Below are 12,336 nucleotides of genomic sequence, written 5' to 3' on the forward strand. Positions count from 1 at the left end.
CAATTAAATGTAATTTAGCTAAACATTGTCTCAATATGATTAGCCGACAGCTCCCCATACCACCCCCACAATATTTGCACATAATAATCTCAATGACAAGTCAATTCCAAAGGTGGTGGACAAGAAAATAACTATTTTGAAATAAATTGACTATTCAGCCACCTTTGCTCAGATGATATCACATTAATTCAATCCAAACATTAATATATTAAGAATAGTAAAATAATAACTTACAATAATTCTTGATTCAACCAATATATCAATATGATTGTAAATAATTATAATAACTTATATAAAGTGAGACAAAAACCCACATATACCCTATATGCCTCGAACCCATATCTCAAACTTATTCATAAGAGCGCACATTTAGGCTTAACCACTAAATTAAGATATCATTGATACATACGTCTATTTTGAAGTAGTTATTTTGTTTTTTTGTTTCATGTGAATTTTTTTTATTTAAAATTATCGACGTATTAAATTAAAATTATGGTGTTTTTTTTTTTATTTGAAATAATCCAAGTAGTAAATCAATCTTGAAATTAAAAAAATATATATTTTGAAAAAAAAAAGTATTGGATTTTAAAGTTAGTTTGGGGAGGTGGTGGTGTGAGTGTTGTGTGGTCCCACTCCCACTCCATCCACCACCCACATTCATACATCATTATTGTTATTGTTTTCCAACCAAACGGGGCCTTACAATCATTGCGCACGCTCTGCTTCGCTAAACGTGGCCTCATGCCTTTCCAATCATACAACTCCAACCACACTTCTTTTTTCTTTTTCTTTTATACGTCGTTCCTACTGATATATATAATAAATAATATTTTATATTTTAAATATAAATAAAAATATTAATTTAAAAGTATTATTAATAAAACAAAGAAATTTGTACAGTAGTATTATAAATCATCATTTGTGAATAAAAATTCTCTTTTCTTTTTGTATTAATTAGTATAAATACATATATATATATATGTATTAATAATAAAAGAACAGACTATATGTGTGTATAATTTAAAATTTTTTATTATATTTATATAATTAAATAAAATAAATAACTAACCAGATTTTTTTTTTTACATTCTTAAAACTTCATGAATACTAATAAAAATTCGGACAAGACTGAACTATTGTAGAAGTTGATAAGGAGCGGCTTTGAATTTAAGAATCTTTGACCATTCAAATCTTCCAACAATAATTCCAATTACACGTAGTTTTAGTGAGCATATAAAAAAGAACTAATAGTTTGAGGTGAAGAGAAAAAGAAAATTTGTGAATAGGAACAATCATATGTTGAGGATGAGAAAGAAGAAATTCACAAATAGAAAGAAATATGAAATGAGACGAAAGAAAACAAATAAATTTTCATTGTGAGCTTATTTAAAATAAGGGTGAATAGCAATTTATCCCCTTGTGATATTGAAAATGAGTTCATTACCCTCTTATGAAAAAAATATAACAATTTATCTCCCTGCTTTTTAAAATGAAGCAATTTACCTCCTCATATAGGGATGTAAATTGTTTCATTTTAAAAATTATAGGGGGGTAAATGGTTGTATTTTAAAAAATATAGGAAGGTAAATTGCTATTTATTTTTTCATAAGGTGGTAATTTGCTCATTTACGATATGCTTGCATTTGTTCCTTTAAAATAAGGATGTTTGTGAGAAAAAAAGAAATATTGAAAAGTTGATAGAATAAAAGTTTTTCTTTGGTAATAGTATAGATGTGGATTTTGATTAAAAGAATTGTCAAAATTTTGATATATGCAATACACACATGAACATCAATGTGAAGGGGATTTGCTTTCGGCTATGGGGTGTCAAATCAATGTGTTGAGGTCCCCAACTCAACTACGCATCACATATGAGATATATAGCTAAATACGTGTTGTAATTTTAGGTGAAACCAAGAAAAAAAAAGGCATAACCTCTCATTACCCTTTAATTAATTACTATTAGTTAGCATTTAATGATGGCATTCTCTTTACTAACCTCTGATTGCAGATGTGAAATTTAATGTAGTTTAAACTTAGTGGAGCATTGATTGGCCGATAATTGCGCCTTTCCCACCAGGTACACAATTATAGCAGGTTACTCTTATCACATGCTAATAATGCCTTAGGTTAGTAGTTAAAATTGAAATTACATTTAGATTTTTTATAATTTAAAAAAATTACGTCTAATATTTCTGAAGTTTGTTTCTGTCTAACAAATAAGTTTCTCCATTAGCTAAAAATTACTAATTTACTGATATTAATAAAAAAGTTGAATAAAAACTGATATTTACCCTCGATTGACTGATCACTAACTTATTGCAGGTCAAACAATTTTTTTCAGAGTAAGCTAACGATGAAGATATACCTCCTCACATACATTAATGCGTGAATATATATGAGGATAATATGTTCATAAAAATATTTATTTGACCTGCAATAAGTTAATCAAGGGCTGATATAAATTTTTAGGTTAAATACACTTTGCACCCCCTAAACTACGCATTTTGTCTCATTTACACTTCTAAAGTATGAAAGTTCACAAAAATACCCCTGAAAAAATAATTCATAAGACAAAAGTGCCCTTCTCATTTATCTTCTATACTTTTTTATTCTACTTCCTAGAATATGTTTTTATTAAAATATGTCCCCCAAACTATTTTTAGTGATTTAAAATTTTACTTATAAATTATGTTAAAAAGTCCATGTAAATATGTGCCAATACATAATGCATATAATATTATAGAAAAATGTATGTTATATAGAAATTTTTATTCAATTACATGTCCATATAATAAAAATATATCATATCATTACTTAAAAAATATAGAATATTATATATCAATTATATTATAGATTTGTATATTTTAAAATATATATGTTTGATGTCATATTTTAAATTTGTATCAATAATTTATTTTTTAAAAAAATAAGATATATAACAACACAGGAAAAAATTATGTAAATTTTTTACCAGTTGCATAAAAAGAATAAAAATTATAAATTTATGAAATTTATAAGATTTTATACTCAGTATTAAGATTATAAACTTTGGGTAATGTTTATTTTAAATAAAAAAAAATTTATAATAGTTTAGATTATATTTGAAAATATGATTGTAATAGAGATATTTTATGGATGTAAATAACAAGGGCATTTTTCATCTTAAAAAAAATTAGTGTATATCAAAGGGGCCATTTTGTTACGTTTTATAATTTAGGGGTGTAATGCACTTTATGCATAATTCAGGGGTGCAAAGTATATTTGACCCTATATTTTTTTTTCTTCTGATAATTTTGTTAATATCAACAAATTTGGTGAATCTTGATCAATAGAAGAACTTATTTATTAAATAAAAATAAATTTTAAAAATATTAGATATAATTTCTCAAACCACAGGAAATTGCACGTATAATCACACCAAACCTTAGGAAAGAAACGTGTAACTATCCCAATTTAAAATTATGGGTTCAATCTTACTAGTTATGTAGATACTTATTTCATTTTTTATAAATCTATTATAATTTATTCATAATTCTTTATTATAATTAATGTATAATCAAATCGATGTACTCACTATTATTCAAATATTAATGTAATTATATCATTCCCGCTTCTAAAGAAAAAAATAGTATCACCTTGCTGAGCCAAGAGAGAGAACGCAAAACGATCATTAATTACTCCAGTGGGGAATTGTTGGTATACGTGCGTGGTTAAAATTTTAAATTATAAAATTATAAATATTTATCAAAAAAAATTCTGTAGTAAAGTTCTTATTAAATATTTGTGTTGATTGAATTTATAACAAGTAAGAGAAAAACTAAAATATAATAATATATTTAAAAGAAGAGAGAATAAGTTTTCAAAAAATAAAAAGAAGAAGAAAGAATAAATAAGAGATAGAAAGAGAGGTGAAACCTTAAACAAAGGAGAGAGGCAAAAGGAAAAAACACTAGCTTGACATTATTTTTCAACGTAGGGTTAAATTTTCAAATATATCAGAAAACACACAATGGTGATTTCTTGAAATCCTTGCAATGTCTATACAGGAAATTCTAACTTGAATTGAATTTAGTTAAATTCTTGTTACTCTGATTGAATATTGTCAAACTTACTAATTTTGTTCAAAATCGATTCTAACGCGACAAGAATGCACATCTCCCGCGGTTTGATCTAGCTTCTGGTCTTATAAATGCTACACTAGATGTGAGCTACACTTTGTAGTAAAATAGTTGACTCCGACTCTATTTCTAAAATGAACCCAATACACAAATCACTGAAAACTTTCCTTCCATTCCACATGCATTTACAATCTATTGGTCGCAAAACTTAAAGCTAGAGAACCTTCAACTGTTACTTGAACAGTTCAAAAAAGTTCCTTACTGAGGAGAGAATTGCGCTAGGAGTTTCTTAAACCTTTAAACTGGCTATGACAAAAAAATAGAACAGAGCCATACCATATTTCTAGAGGTATGTGAGCGTACGTTAATCATGTTCAGTCAGCTTCCCATTTCTTGAAATGCAACTGGAAAACCAACTTTCTGGCAGTGAACAATGGTACATTGTCTAGCAATAGTTGAGGGGGCTCACATGGATAAAGGCAATAACAATCTTCTATCCCTTTTCCTTGCAAGCGACTGTCGTGAAATTTTCAAACGAATTGGAACAAGGATACCAAGGCACACAATGACGAAGGAAATATGGTAATGTTTTAGGTAAAGGGTAATGTACGAAGAAACTAGAAGCACGAAAAAGATCAACGCCCAGAAAATAGCAACGGCAACATCAGTCCTGTATGAAGGAAAAAACCGCATGGATAAGGGAAACTACTGAGGAGATGCTTCACAAAATGAAATGAAAAGCAGTAAACCATTAATTTATTTTAAGTGGTTGTATCTTAACAATAACAGGGTGCACTGGAGCATCACTAAATGATATCTACAGACATCTCGACCAAGCTAAGAACTATAAAGAAAAAGGAATTCCAAATACCATGACTTAAAACAAATCATAAAATTGTATTGATTAAATATCATCAATTCAATATGAAAAATTATGAACCCATACACATGTTTCCATCATATTGTTAAATTCCTCAAAAATTAAATGTGCACCATACTTCTAATGTTAAGTAATAAACAATTTGCAAGGTGTTTATTCTCCATCTAGTTTCTAATATTTTCTTCACCAATTCACTGATGCATCATCATGGTTTACTAACTTCCCTAGATAGCACACGAGCAATATGAGAAAGCTCCTGAATGGAAAGAAAGAGGACAAGGCTGATATGAAACTGGAGAGAAAGGTCATATGCTCTACTCCCCCAAACAAAAAAGAGAATTGCTCTCCCAATTCAAGATGATGGGAATTGACTTGGTTCAACCTATAAAGGCATGGGAGTCTTTAGGCATAAGGAAAAGATTGGCTGCTTCTAAACCTCTCTTCTCCTACAATATTTCTAGTTGGATTCTATATCTCTGATGATTTGGCAGGAGAAAAGAGACTCGGCCAGGGAAAGCACTGGCAACAACAGAAAGGAAGGGGTCCATGTAGGCTGTAGCACCTGTGTCATCATGATAAAATATTTACAATAATTTGCATGCAAAACTCAATGTGATCTTGGAGTTGAGCAAATCTTTGAGAAAACCACTTGTGCAATCTATAAAGTGGATTTGTGGCCGAGGATACAGGACTCAGAAGATCAACCTGACAACAAATGCCACTTTCCAATACATAACTACTGAGCTTAGCAAGAATTTTAAGCTGAAAATCACAATTGGATATAGCCCCTTAACAATCAACTCAATCAAAATCATTGTTCTACTAGTTCTTTAATACTTCTTGCTCTTGGTTCATCTCAGTCTACACAAGAAAGTCAAAATCACTCTAACAATGAAATGCTATCTATAACATAGCAGACATTTTAAGCTGTTTCACGGCAATCCTATAAGTTATCTGGTTTTTAAACCGGAAGAAAATGTTATTCCCGCAAATTCAAGAATGCCATATTATTCTTCCAGCATTTCCATTGAAACAGTTTCTACAACCTAGAGGACATAAATGCAACGTTCAAACTAAACAAACAGTTCATATTTCAAAAACAATAACCTAATCCCTCGTAAAGATACCGCATTGGTGATGAAGGTTAATAAACTGGAGCACAAGTAGACGCCAGCAGGACATACCAGGTGGAGAGTAGGGGTTTGGGAGAGAAGACGGCGAGGGCAGGGAACTTATGCTGGGATCGGATCTGGTAATCTCTCAGTTGCTCTACGAGTTTCGACCGAGTTATCATCGAGTTGCTATCCTGCACCGGAACCTGCCCCACCTCGGAATTGATTTTAACTCGACTCAAACCGACAGCCACCAGATTCTGCAGGAGAATTGCAGAATTGATCTGCGTTTGACGTGCAGTTGGATGTTCTAAATCGGATTTAGATTCTAGGGTTTATTTTAGGGCAAAATTGTGAGAGTTTGAAGAGGGGAGTCGAGCATTAGGAATGCACACTGTGAAAGCTCTTCTTGTGCTAGAAATAAATCTTAAAGAAAGATTCATATTTTGATAGATAAAATGTTAGTGAACTAAAATACACTTTTCTAAAAAGAATTAATTTTGAATTTTTTTAGCTCCTTTAAAAACTGAAAAATTCTCAAAGTATTTTAAGAAATTAGTTAATAAATTAATTATGAATTTGTCATTGATAATATATATAAGTTTTATCCTCTTATTTTATTTAAATACTTTAATAACTTATTTTCAAAATAAGATCAGATATGTCATATAAGTTCAAAACTCATTTTATAAGATGTATTAAATTGTAAGATTTTATAAATAAGTTTAGCTAAACGCCTTCTCGATCGAAGATTGTAATAGTATTTGAACTTATAAGATCTTAGTATGTTGATAGTGAACCAATTTTTGTGAAACAACTTTTTTGTATTAATAGATTCGTTTAGTTGTGCACTAAACCTAAATTCCTTATTTATTAATAGAGTTGCGGAGATTAAGTTGGATAATATTACAATGGGCTATGATGAAGCGGTATTTTATAGCCTTTAGTTTGTTCAGTTGGGGGTTGAAATTTAATTTTAATGTGTTGGTAGAAATTAGTATTCCACATTGCAAATTTCAAGTGTTTTTGTAGGGTTTCAGTAATTACGGTAATTAAATTAAACAATATTTCATAAATTAAAACTAAATTAAGATCAAAATATTGCATCCTATCATTATTAAGATTTTATTGCATTTAACTCTCCTAGACTTTATAATTGAGATGTATTTAAAAGATAAGGGACTGTTGCAATATATGTAAAATATAAGAGACTAAAATTACAAAAAAAAAAAAAAAAAGTTGGAATATAGTGAAATTTGGGCTTAGAATAGTTGGGAATAATTGCATCAGCCTCCTCTAAGATTTGGTGTAATTATATGTAGATTTCTTTTGTGGTTTGAAAAATTATATTTAGTATCCCTAATATTTTTTTTTGTTTAATAAATAGATATCATATTAGTCAAAATTAACATTTATTGATATTACAAAAAAAAAATTGAATGAAAATGTATATTTCACTTTATTGATATACTATTGACTTGTTAAATAATTTTTTCTCTAATCAAATTATCCTTATATATCTTCACATGCTAATACATGTGGGTAGGTGTATCCTCATCCTTACAAGATAGTTTGGTTAGAAAAAGAATATTTGATTTGAAATTAGTAAGTAATATAAGTTAATTGGAATAACAATATATTTCATTCGATTATTTAATTAATATCAATAAATTTGGTGAATATTAATTAATGAATATCTATTTGATATGTGAAAACAAACGTCATAGATACCAAAATGTATTCTTTTTATATCATAATAAATCTACATATAATAACATCAAACTGTAGCAGAGGAGAAGGGAGTAATTATCCCACATAATTAGATGAATTTAAAGGGGCCCACTTGATCCTCTAATTCGAACGCTAAAACTATGAGAGAAGATATTTATGTAGGTGGGACCCAGGGGGGGGGGGGGTAGCATTAAATAAATGTATATTGGGAAATATAAAAACATATTCATGTAATGTAACAGTAGTGTACCATCCGGACTCGTAACAACAACTCATAGCTTGAGAGAACGAGAGAGACAGATGGGGACGAGAGAGAGAGATGGAGATCTCGAACGCCTTATACCTTTATCGATCAAAGATACTGCTAATCGCTCGAAATCCTCTTCTCCTTATAATTCACCGTCGGCCAGCGGCGCCGGCTCCGCCGGCAAGGAGGTGCTCCCCTCCCTCCCTTCTTTCTATCCTCTCACCATAAGCGCGTATACATACACACACAAGCATGTATGTGCAACTGATGTTCAAATGCATTTCCACGTTAGGGCAAAAGATCGCAGTTTGAACTGCATGCATGATGTGATTGCAGGGAACAGGAAGAGGATAATTGAATTTATATGGCCACCATTTATTTTTATTTTTTAATTTTTAATTTTTCACTCCCCTTTTTCAGGAAATTTTGAACTCTGTTTTCTGCTCTTTTGTATGTATGTATTTCAGTTCGGGTCGCCCTTTCAATCCCAGTTGAATTATGAGGGGTAGAGTTTTAAGGCTTTGTGTTTAGCTGAGTTACTGAATTCAACAGCAGCTTTTGTGCCAATTGACTTTGTGTTTGTGATCAACAGAATGCTCTGTTTTGAAGTTTAATTGATGCATGATACCATTTATGTTTTACCAGAAGGTTGGTTGGATGGCCATCATTAATGATTCCTCTTTTGCAGGCATTTAGCAAAGTGATTCGGAGTTGGGCATCCAAAAAGTTCATGACAGGATGGTTAGTAGTTTTAATGCATGGGAATATTTGTATTGATGTCGCGTTCGTTACCTTTGGTGCTCTGAAGTCAAGTTATACGATTTCCTTTTTGTTTTTGTACTCCTTTTTTCTCTTTTAGAATGCTAACGTGTTGTTTATTTGCTTTGGCATACTCTTGTAGAGTTCGTATCGTTCTCATTTTACTCTTTGACCTTTTTGAATAGGAGATGTTATGATATCATGTATGAAGTATAATGTATAACTTTACTGAACTTCAACTTCAACTGATAATCGCATTACTGATTTCCCGAAATATGTTTCCTATCAGCATCAATAGAAACCGATGAATACAGAATTGATTTTTGTTGCAAAACTGCTACATAAATGATTTCTTATAGATTTCTGTTTTAAACATAATGCCACCGAATTCCTGACATTTCGTTTGATTTCGTGTCCAAATCCAACCTATATTCTAATCTGTCTTCATAATATGTGAAAACTTTTAAGAAGGGAAGAGTACTGATATGGGAAGTTAGCTGTAAAAACCGGGTTGGAAGTCTCCATGAATATATTAGACTGTCAATTTTCACTGAAACTCACATCAGCATCATCATAACCACCTATCTTATTGGTGATCATTCTTGTTCCTTATGTGTTTTGAGGTACTTTTATTAAAGTTCATCTTTGATCTGTTCTTTTAGTTTATCCTTGTGATAATATTTGACTGTCGGTCTAACATTATTTGCAGCGTGATCTTGCTTCCCCTTGCCATCACATTCTATATAACTTGGTGGTTTATCCATTTTGTGGATGGATTCTTCTCACCAATTTATAGTCATCTGGGGATCGATATATTTGGTATGCACGTTGCTGTTGTCTCTGTCTCATGTGATAGACGAAGCAAAATTGTACACAATATTGTTCTAATGCTGCAGTTCAGTTAAAAATTCTAACTCTTGAGAGTATAATATGCCAACATGATATGCTTTATTGAAATATCTTGAGGATCAAGTTCTTTAAATTGCACGGATGAGGCTTAGATTAATACTGTTAATTTTAGTAGAATTATTATTACGTTAATAGGAAAGCGCAATGACTAACTCACTTTTATTCTTCAAAAGAACGAATTGTTGCATTCAAGAAAGGATTGTTTAAGCAGCTTTCTGATTATCCTTGACGTACGAACTATATTAAGCGAATGCACAATGTCATAAAATCTAATTGTATTTTTCATTTTCTAGCTTCCTTCAAAGTTAATCGATGATTTAATTGTCGTTGGTTGTTGTTCTAATAATTGATAGGTCTTGGATTTGTAACATCACTTACTTTCATCTTCCTGGTTGGAGTGTTTATGTCATCATGGGTGGGTGCTTCGCTTCTCTCATTGGGAGAATGGTTTATTAGAAAGATGCCCCTAATGAGCTATATATATGCTGCCTCAAAACAAATTAGTACAGCAATTTCTCCAGGTAAATTATATATATTTTAAAATGAGCTAAAATACACTCTATGTACTAAACTCAATTACACTTGTTCAGATCAGTCTTCTCAAGCCTTCAAGGAAGTGGCTATCATAAGGCATCCTCGTATTGGAGAGTATGCATTTGGTTTTATTACATCAACTATTATCCTCCGTAAAAGTTCAGGTTCGGAGGAGCTTTGTTGTGTTTATGTGCCGACCAACCACCTTTATTTGGGAGACATATTCCTTATTAATTCAAAAGATATTATGAGGCCTAATCTTTCTGTCCGAGAGGGCATAGGTAAGAAACTAAAAGCAAACACCAGTCATTGTATTTGTTATCATAATTAGAGTTCACTGACTTTGCTTTTTTTTTTTTTTTTTTCTTTTTAACTTTGCATGCAGAGATTGTCATCTCTGGAGGAATGTCTATACCAAAGATTATGACTATAATGGATTCGCAATTCATAATGTCGCCAAGACTTGGGAAATTAACAATACCACAAGTTTAGGGGGGTACTTTCCAAACGTTGGAAGCTGCAATTCCCCATTGTCTCTTATTTAGATACTAGAGATATCGGGGCTATCCAAGTTCTAAGGTTAAAAGGCTTGGCCTCATGATATTGATATCAAAGAGGGAAATCTTTGTCTGCATGCTTACATATCTATGTTATATAGACTTTGATTTTTCTTTTTCTTGAAGCAATTGTAAAACACGAAACTAGTTCAGATATGTCTGAAAGACATTTGACATGCTTGACAAGAAATCAATATTGTGAAACATCAATATGACCAAGTCGTCTATTTTTTTCAAGCTCCTCAATGATTTTATGAGATCTTATGTTACTAATTTATGATTGAGTATACCACATCCTCAACTATATTAGCGTTGTGTTTCATTGTTTTGGATCAGTAATAGTTCAGGATAAGGCAATAGAAGCCTGAAGGTACAACTCTACAAGTAGGTTAGCATTGTACAAGTAACGGAATTTGAGTCAATAAAAATATCTAAAGGTACAATTTTGAAGAAAGGTTTGTGGATAGAACACATTGTTCGAATATTAAAATACATTCGAGTTGCGTGTGAGACGTAGTTTTTAATTTTTCATTATTGATTTTTTTGTTCTACCGTTATTCTTATATAATGTATTAAATAGTACATATATGTGTAATTTGTTTGAAATTTAAATATTTATATATGACAATAAATAGATCTGAACAAAGAAATGAACAAAAAACAAATAATTTTAATAAAAAAAATTTGATTGAAAATATTGATATCTAAACTTTATTATTAAAAAATGAACTTCTAGCTAATATTTATAAATTTGGCCTCCTCATGTCGACAATGAAAATTATCTTAATAGTGTGGTGAGAACTCTCGAAAACTTTTTTCAAATATTTTTCAAATACAATAAAAGTTTCTAAGCTTGTATATAGAACTTTGTTACAAGTTCTCTCAACTTTTATATTTGTCTAAAACTTTGTATCCACAAATTTTTAGATTTTATAAAATATCTAAATCTTTTTCTAACATTTTGAAACATTGTTTAGATATGTACATATATATCTCTTATTTTTTCCTAGAGAAATAAACAAGAGATTTTAAATATCATAACCGCTTTAAGAAGTTTGAAACTCAAAAGCATTGAGCAATATACATAGTGTAAGAGTGGGAGATGACTCGGGTGTAAAATAATTATTCATGGTAACGGCTAGTATAATTAAAAAGCACCCTATTGGTTTTTTTCAATTTATTAGTATATTAATTTTTATTTTTTTTACATTCAATAATTATTGTTAACCTCCCCACTCATCATGATTTTAAACAACTACCTTTCAGTAGTTTTATTTCCTCATTTATTTTTAATTTTATACTACACGTCGTTTCTACGTGCATATAATAAATAGTCGTTTACGATTTAAAATTTATTATAAATAAGAATACGATATATAAACCAACACATCATGTTTAATAAATAAATAAAATTAAATTAATTTATAATATTATCGATACAAAAGGAATTTGGTGTGGTAAACATTTTATATTAGTATAAACAAAT

The 12,336-nt window shown here is 30.3% G+C and overlaps 2 protein-coding genes across 2 annotated transcripts; one reads left to right on the forward strand and one right to left on the reverse strand.

Annotated features, from left to right (window-relative positions):
• Nucleotides 1–4,438: 4,438 nt before the first annotated feature.
• Nucleotides 4,439–6,524, reverse strand: LOC110013157 (uncharacterized). Its single transcript, XM_088884586.1, has 2 exons — nt 6,186–6,524; nt 4,439–4,791 (listed from the first exon to the last, which is right to left on the reverse strand). Exons 1-2 carry the CDS (start codon nt 6,293–6,295, stop codon nt 4,587–4,589), a joined length of 315 nt encoding a protein of 104 aa, XP_088740712.1. The 5' UTR covers nt 6,296–6,524; the 3' UTR covers nt 4,439–4,586.
• A 1,561-nt stretch (nt 6,525–8,085) lies between these two features.
• On the forward strand, nt 8,086–11,062 carry LOC105177979 (protein LIKE COV 3). The gene is made up of 6 exons (XM_011101299.3): nt 8,086–8,279; nt 8,780–8,832; nt 9,560–9,669; nt 10,113–10,280; nt 10,350–10,574; nt 10,679–11,062. The coding sequence occupies exons 1-6, from the start codon at nt 8,145–8,147 to the stop codon at nt 10,783–10,785; spliced, it is 798 nt and encodes a 265-aa protein (XP_011099601.1). The 5' UTR covers nt 8,086–8,144; the 3' UTR covers nt 10,786–11,062.
• Nucleotides 11,063–12,336: the final 1,274 nt, after the last annotated feature.

The sequence above is a fragment of the Sesamum indicum genome, linkage group LG9, assembly GCF_026168435.1.
Source record: "Sesamum indicum cultivar Baizhima isolate 11 linkage group LG9, ASM2616843v1, whole genome shotgun sequence".
NCBI classification, from domain to species: domain Eukaryota; kingdom Viridiplantae; phylum Streptophyta; class Magnoliopsida; order Lamiales; family Pedaliaceae; genus Sesamum; species Sesamum indicum.

Coding starts and splice junctions, on each gene's coding strand:
- LOC110013157 (XM_088884586.1), bottom strand. CDS start 6,295: ATGATAACTCGGTCGAAACTCGTAGAGCAACTGAGAGATTACCAGATC. Junction 4,792..6,185: donor AAACCCCTACTCTCCACCTG/GTATGTCCTGCT, acceptor TCCTTCATACAG/GACTGATGTTGCCGTTGCTA.
- LOC105177979 (XM_011101299.3), top strand. CDS start 8,145: ATGGGGACGAGAGAGAGAGATGGAGATCTCGAACGCCTTATACCTTTA. Junction 9,670..10,112: donor TCTGGGGATCGATATATTTG/GTATGCACGTTG, acceptor AATAATTGATAG/GTCTTGGATTTGTAACATCA. Junction 10,281..10,349: donor TAGTACAGCAATTTCTCCAG/GTAAATTATATA, acceptor ACACTTGTTCAG/ATCAGTCTTCTCAAGCCTTC.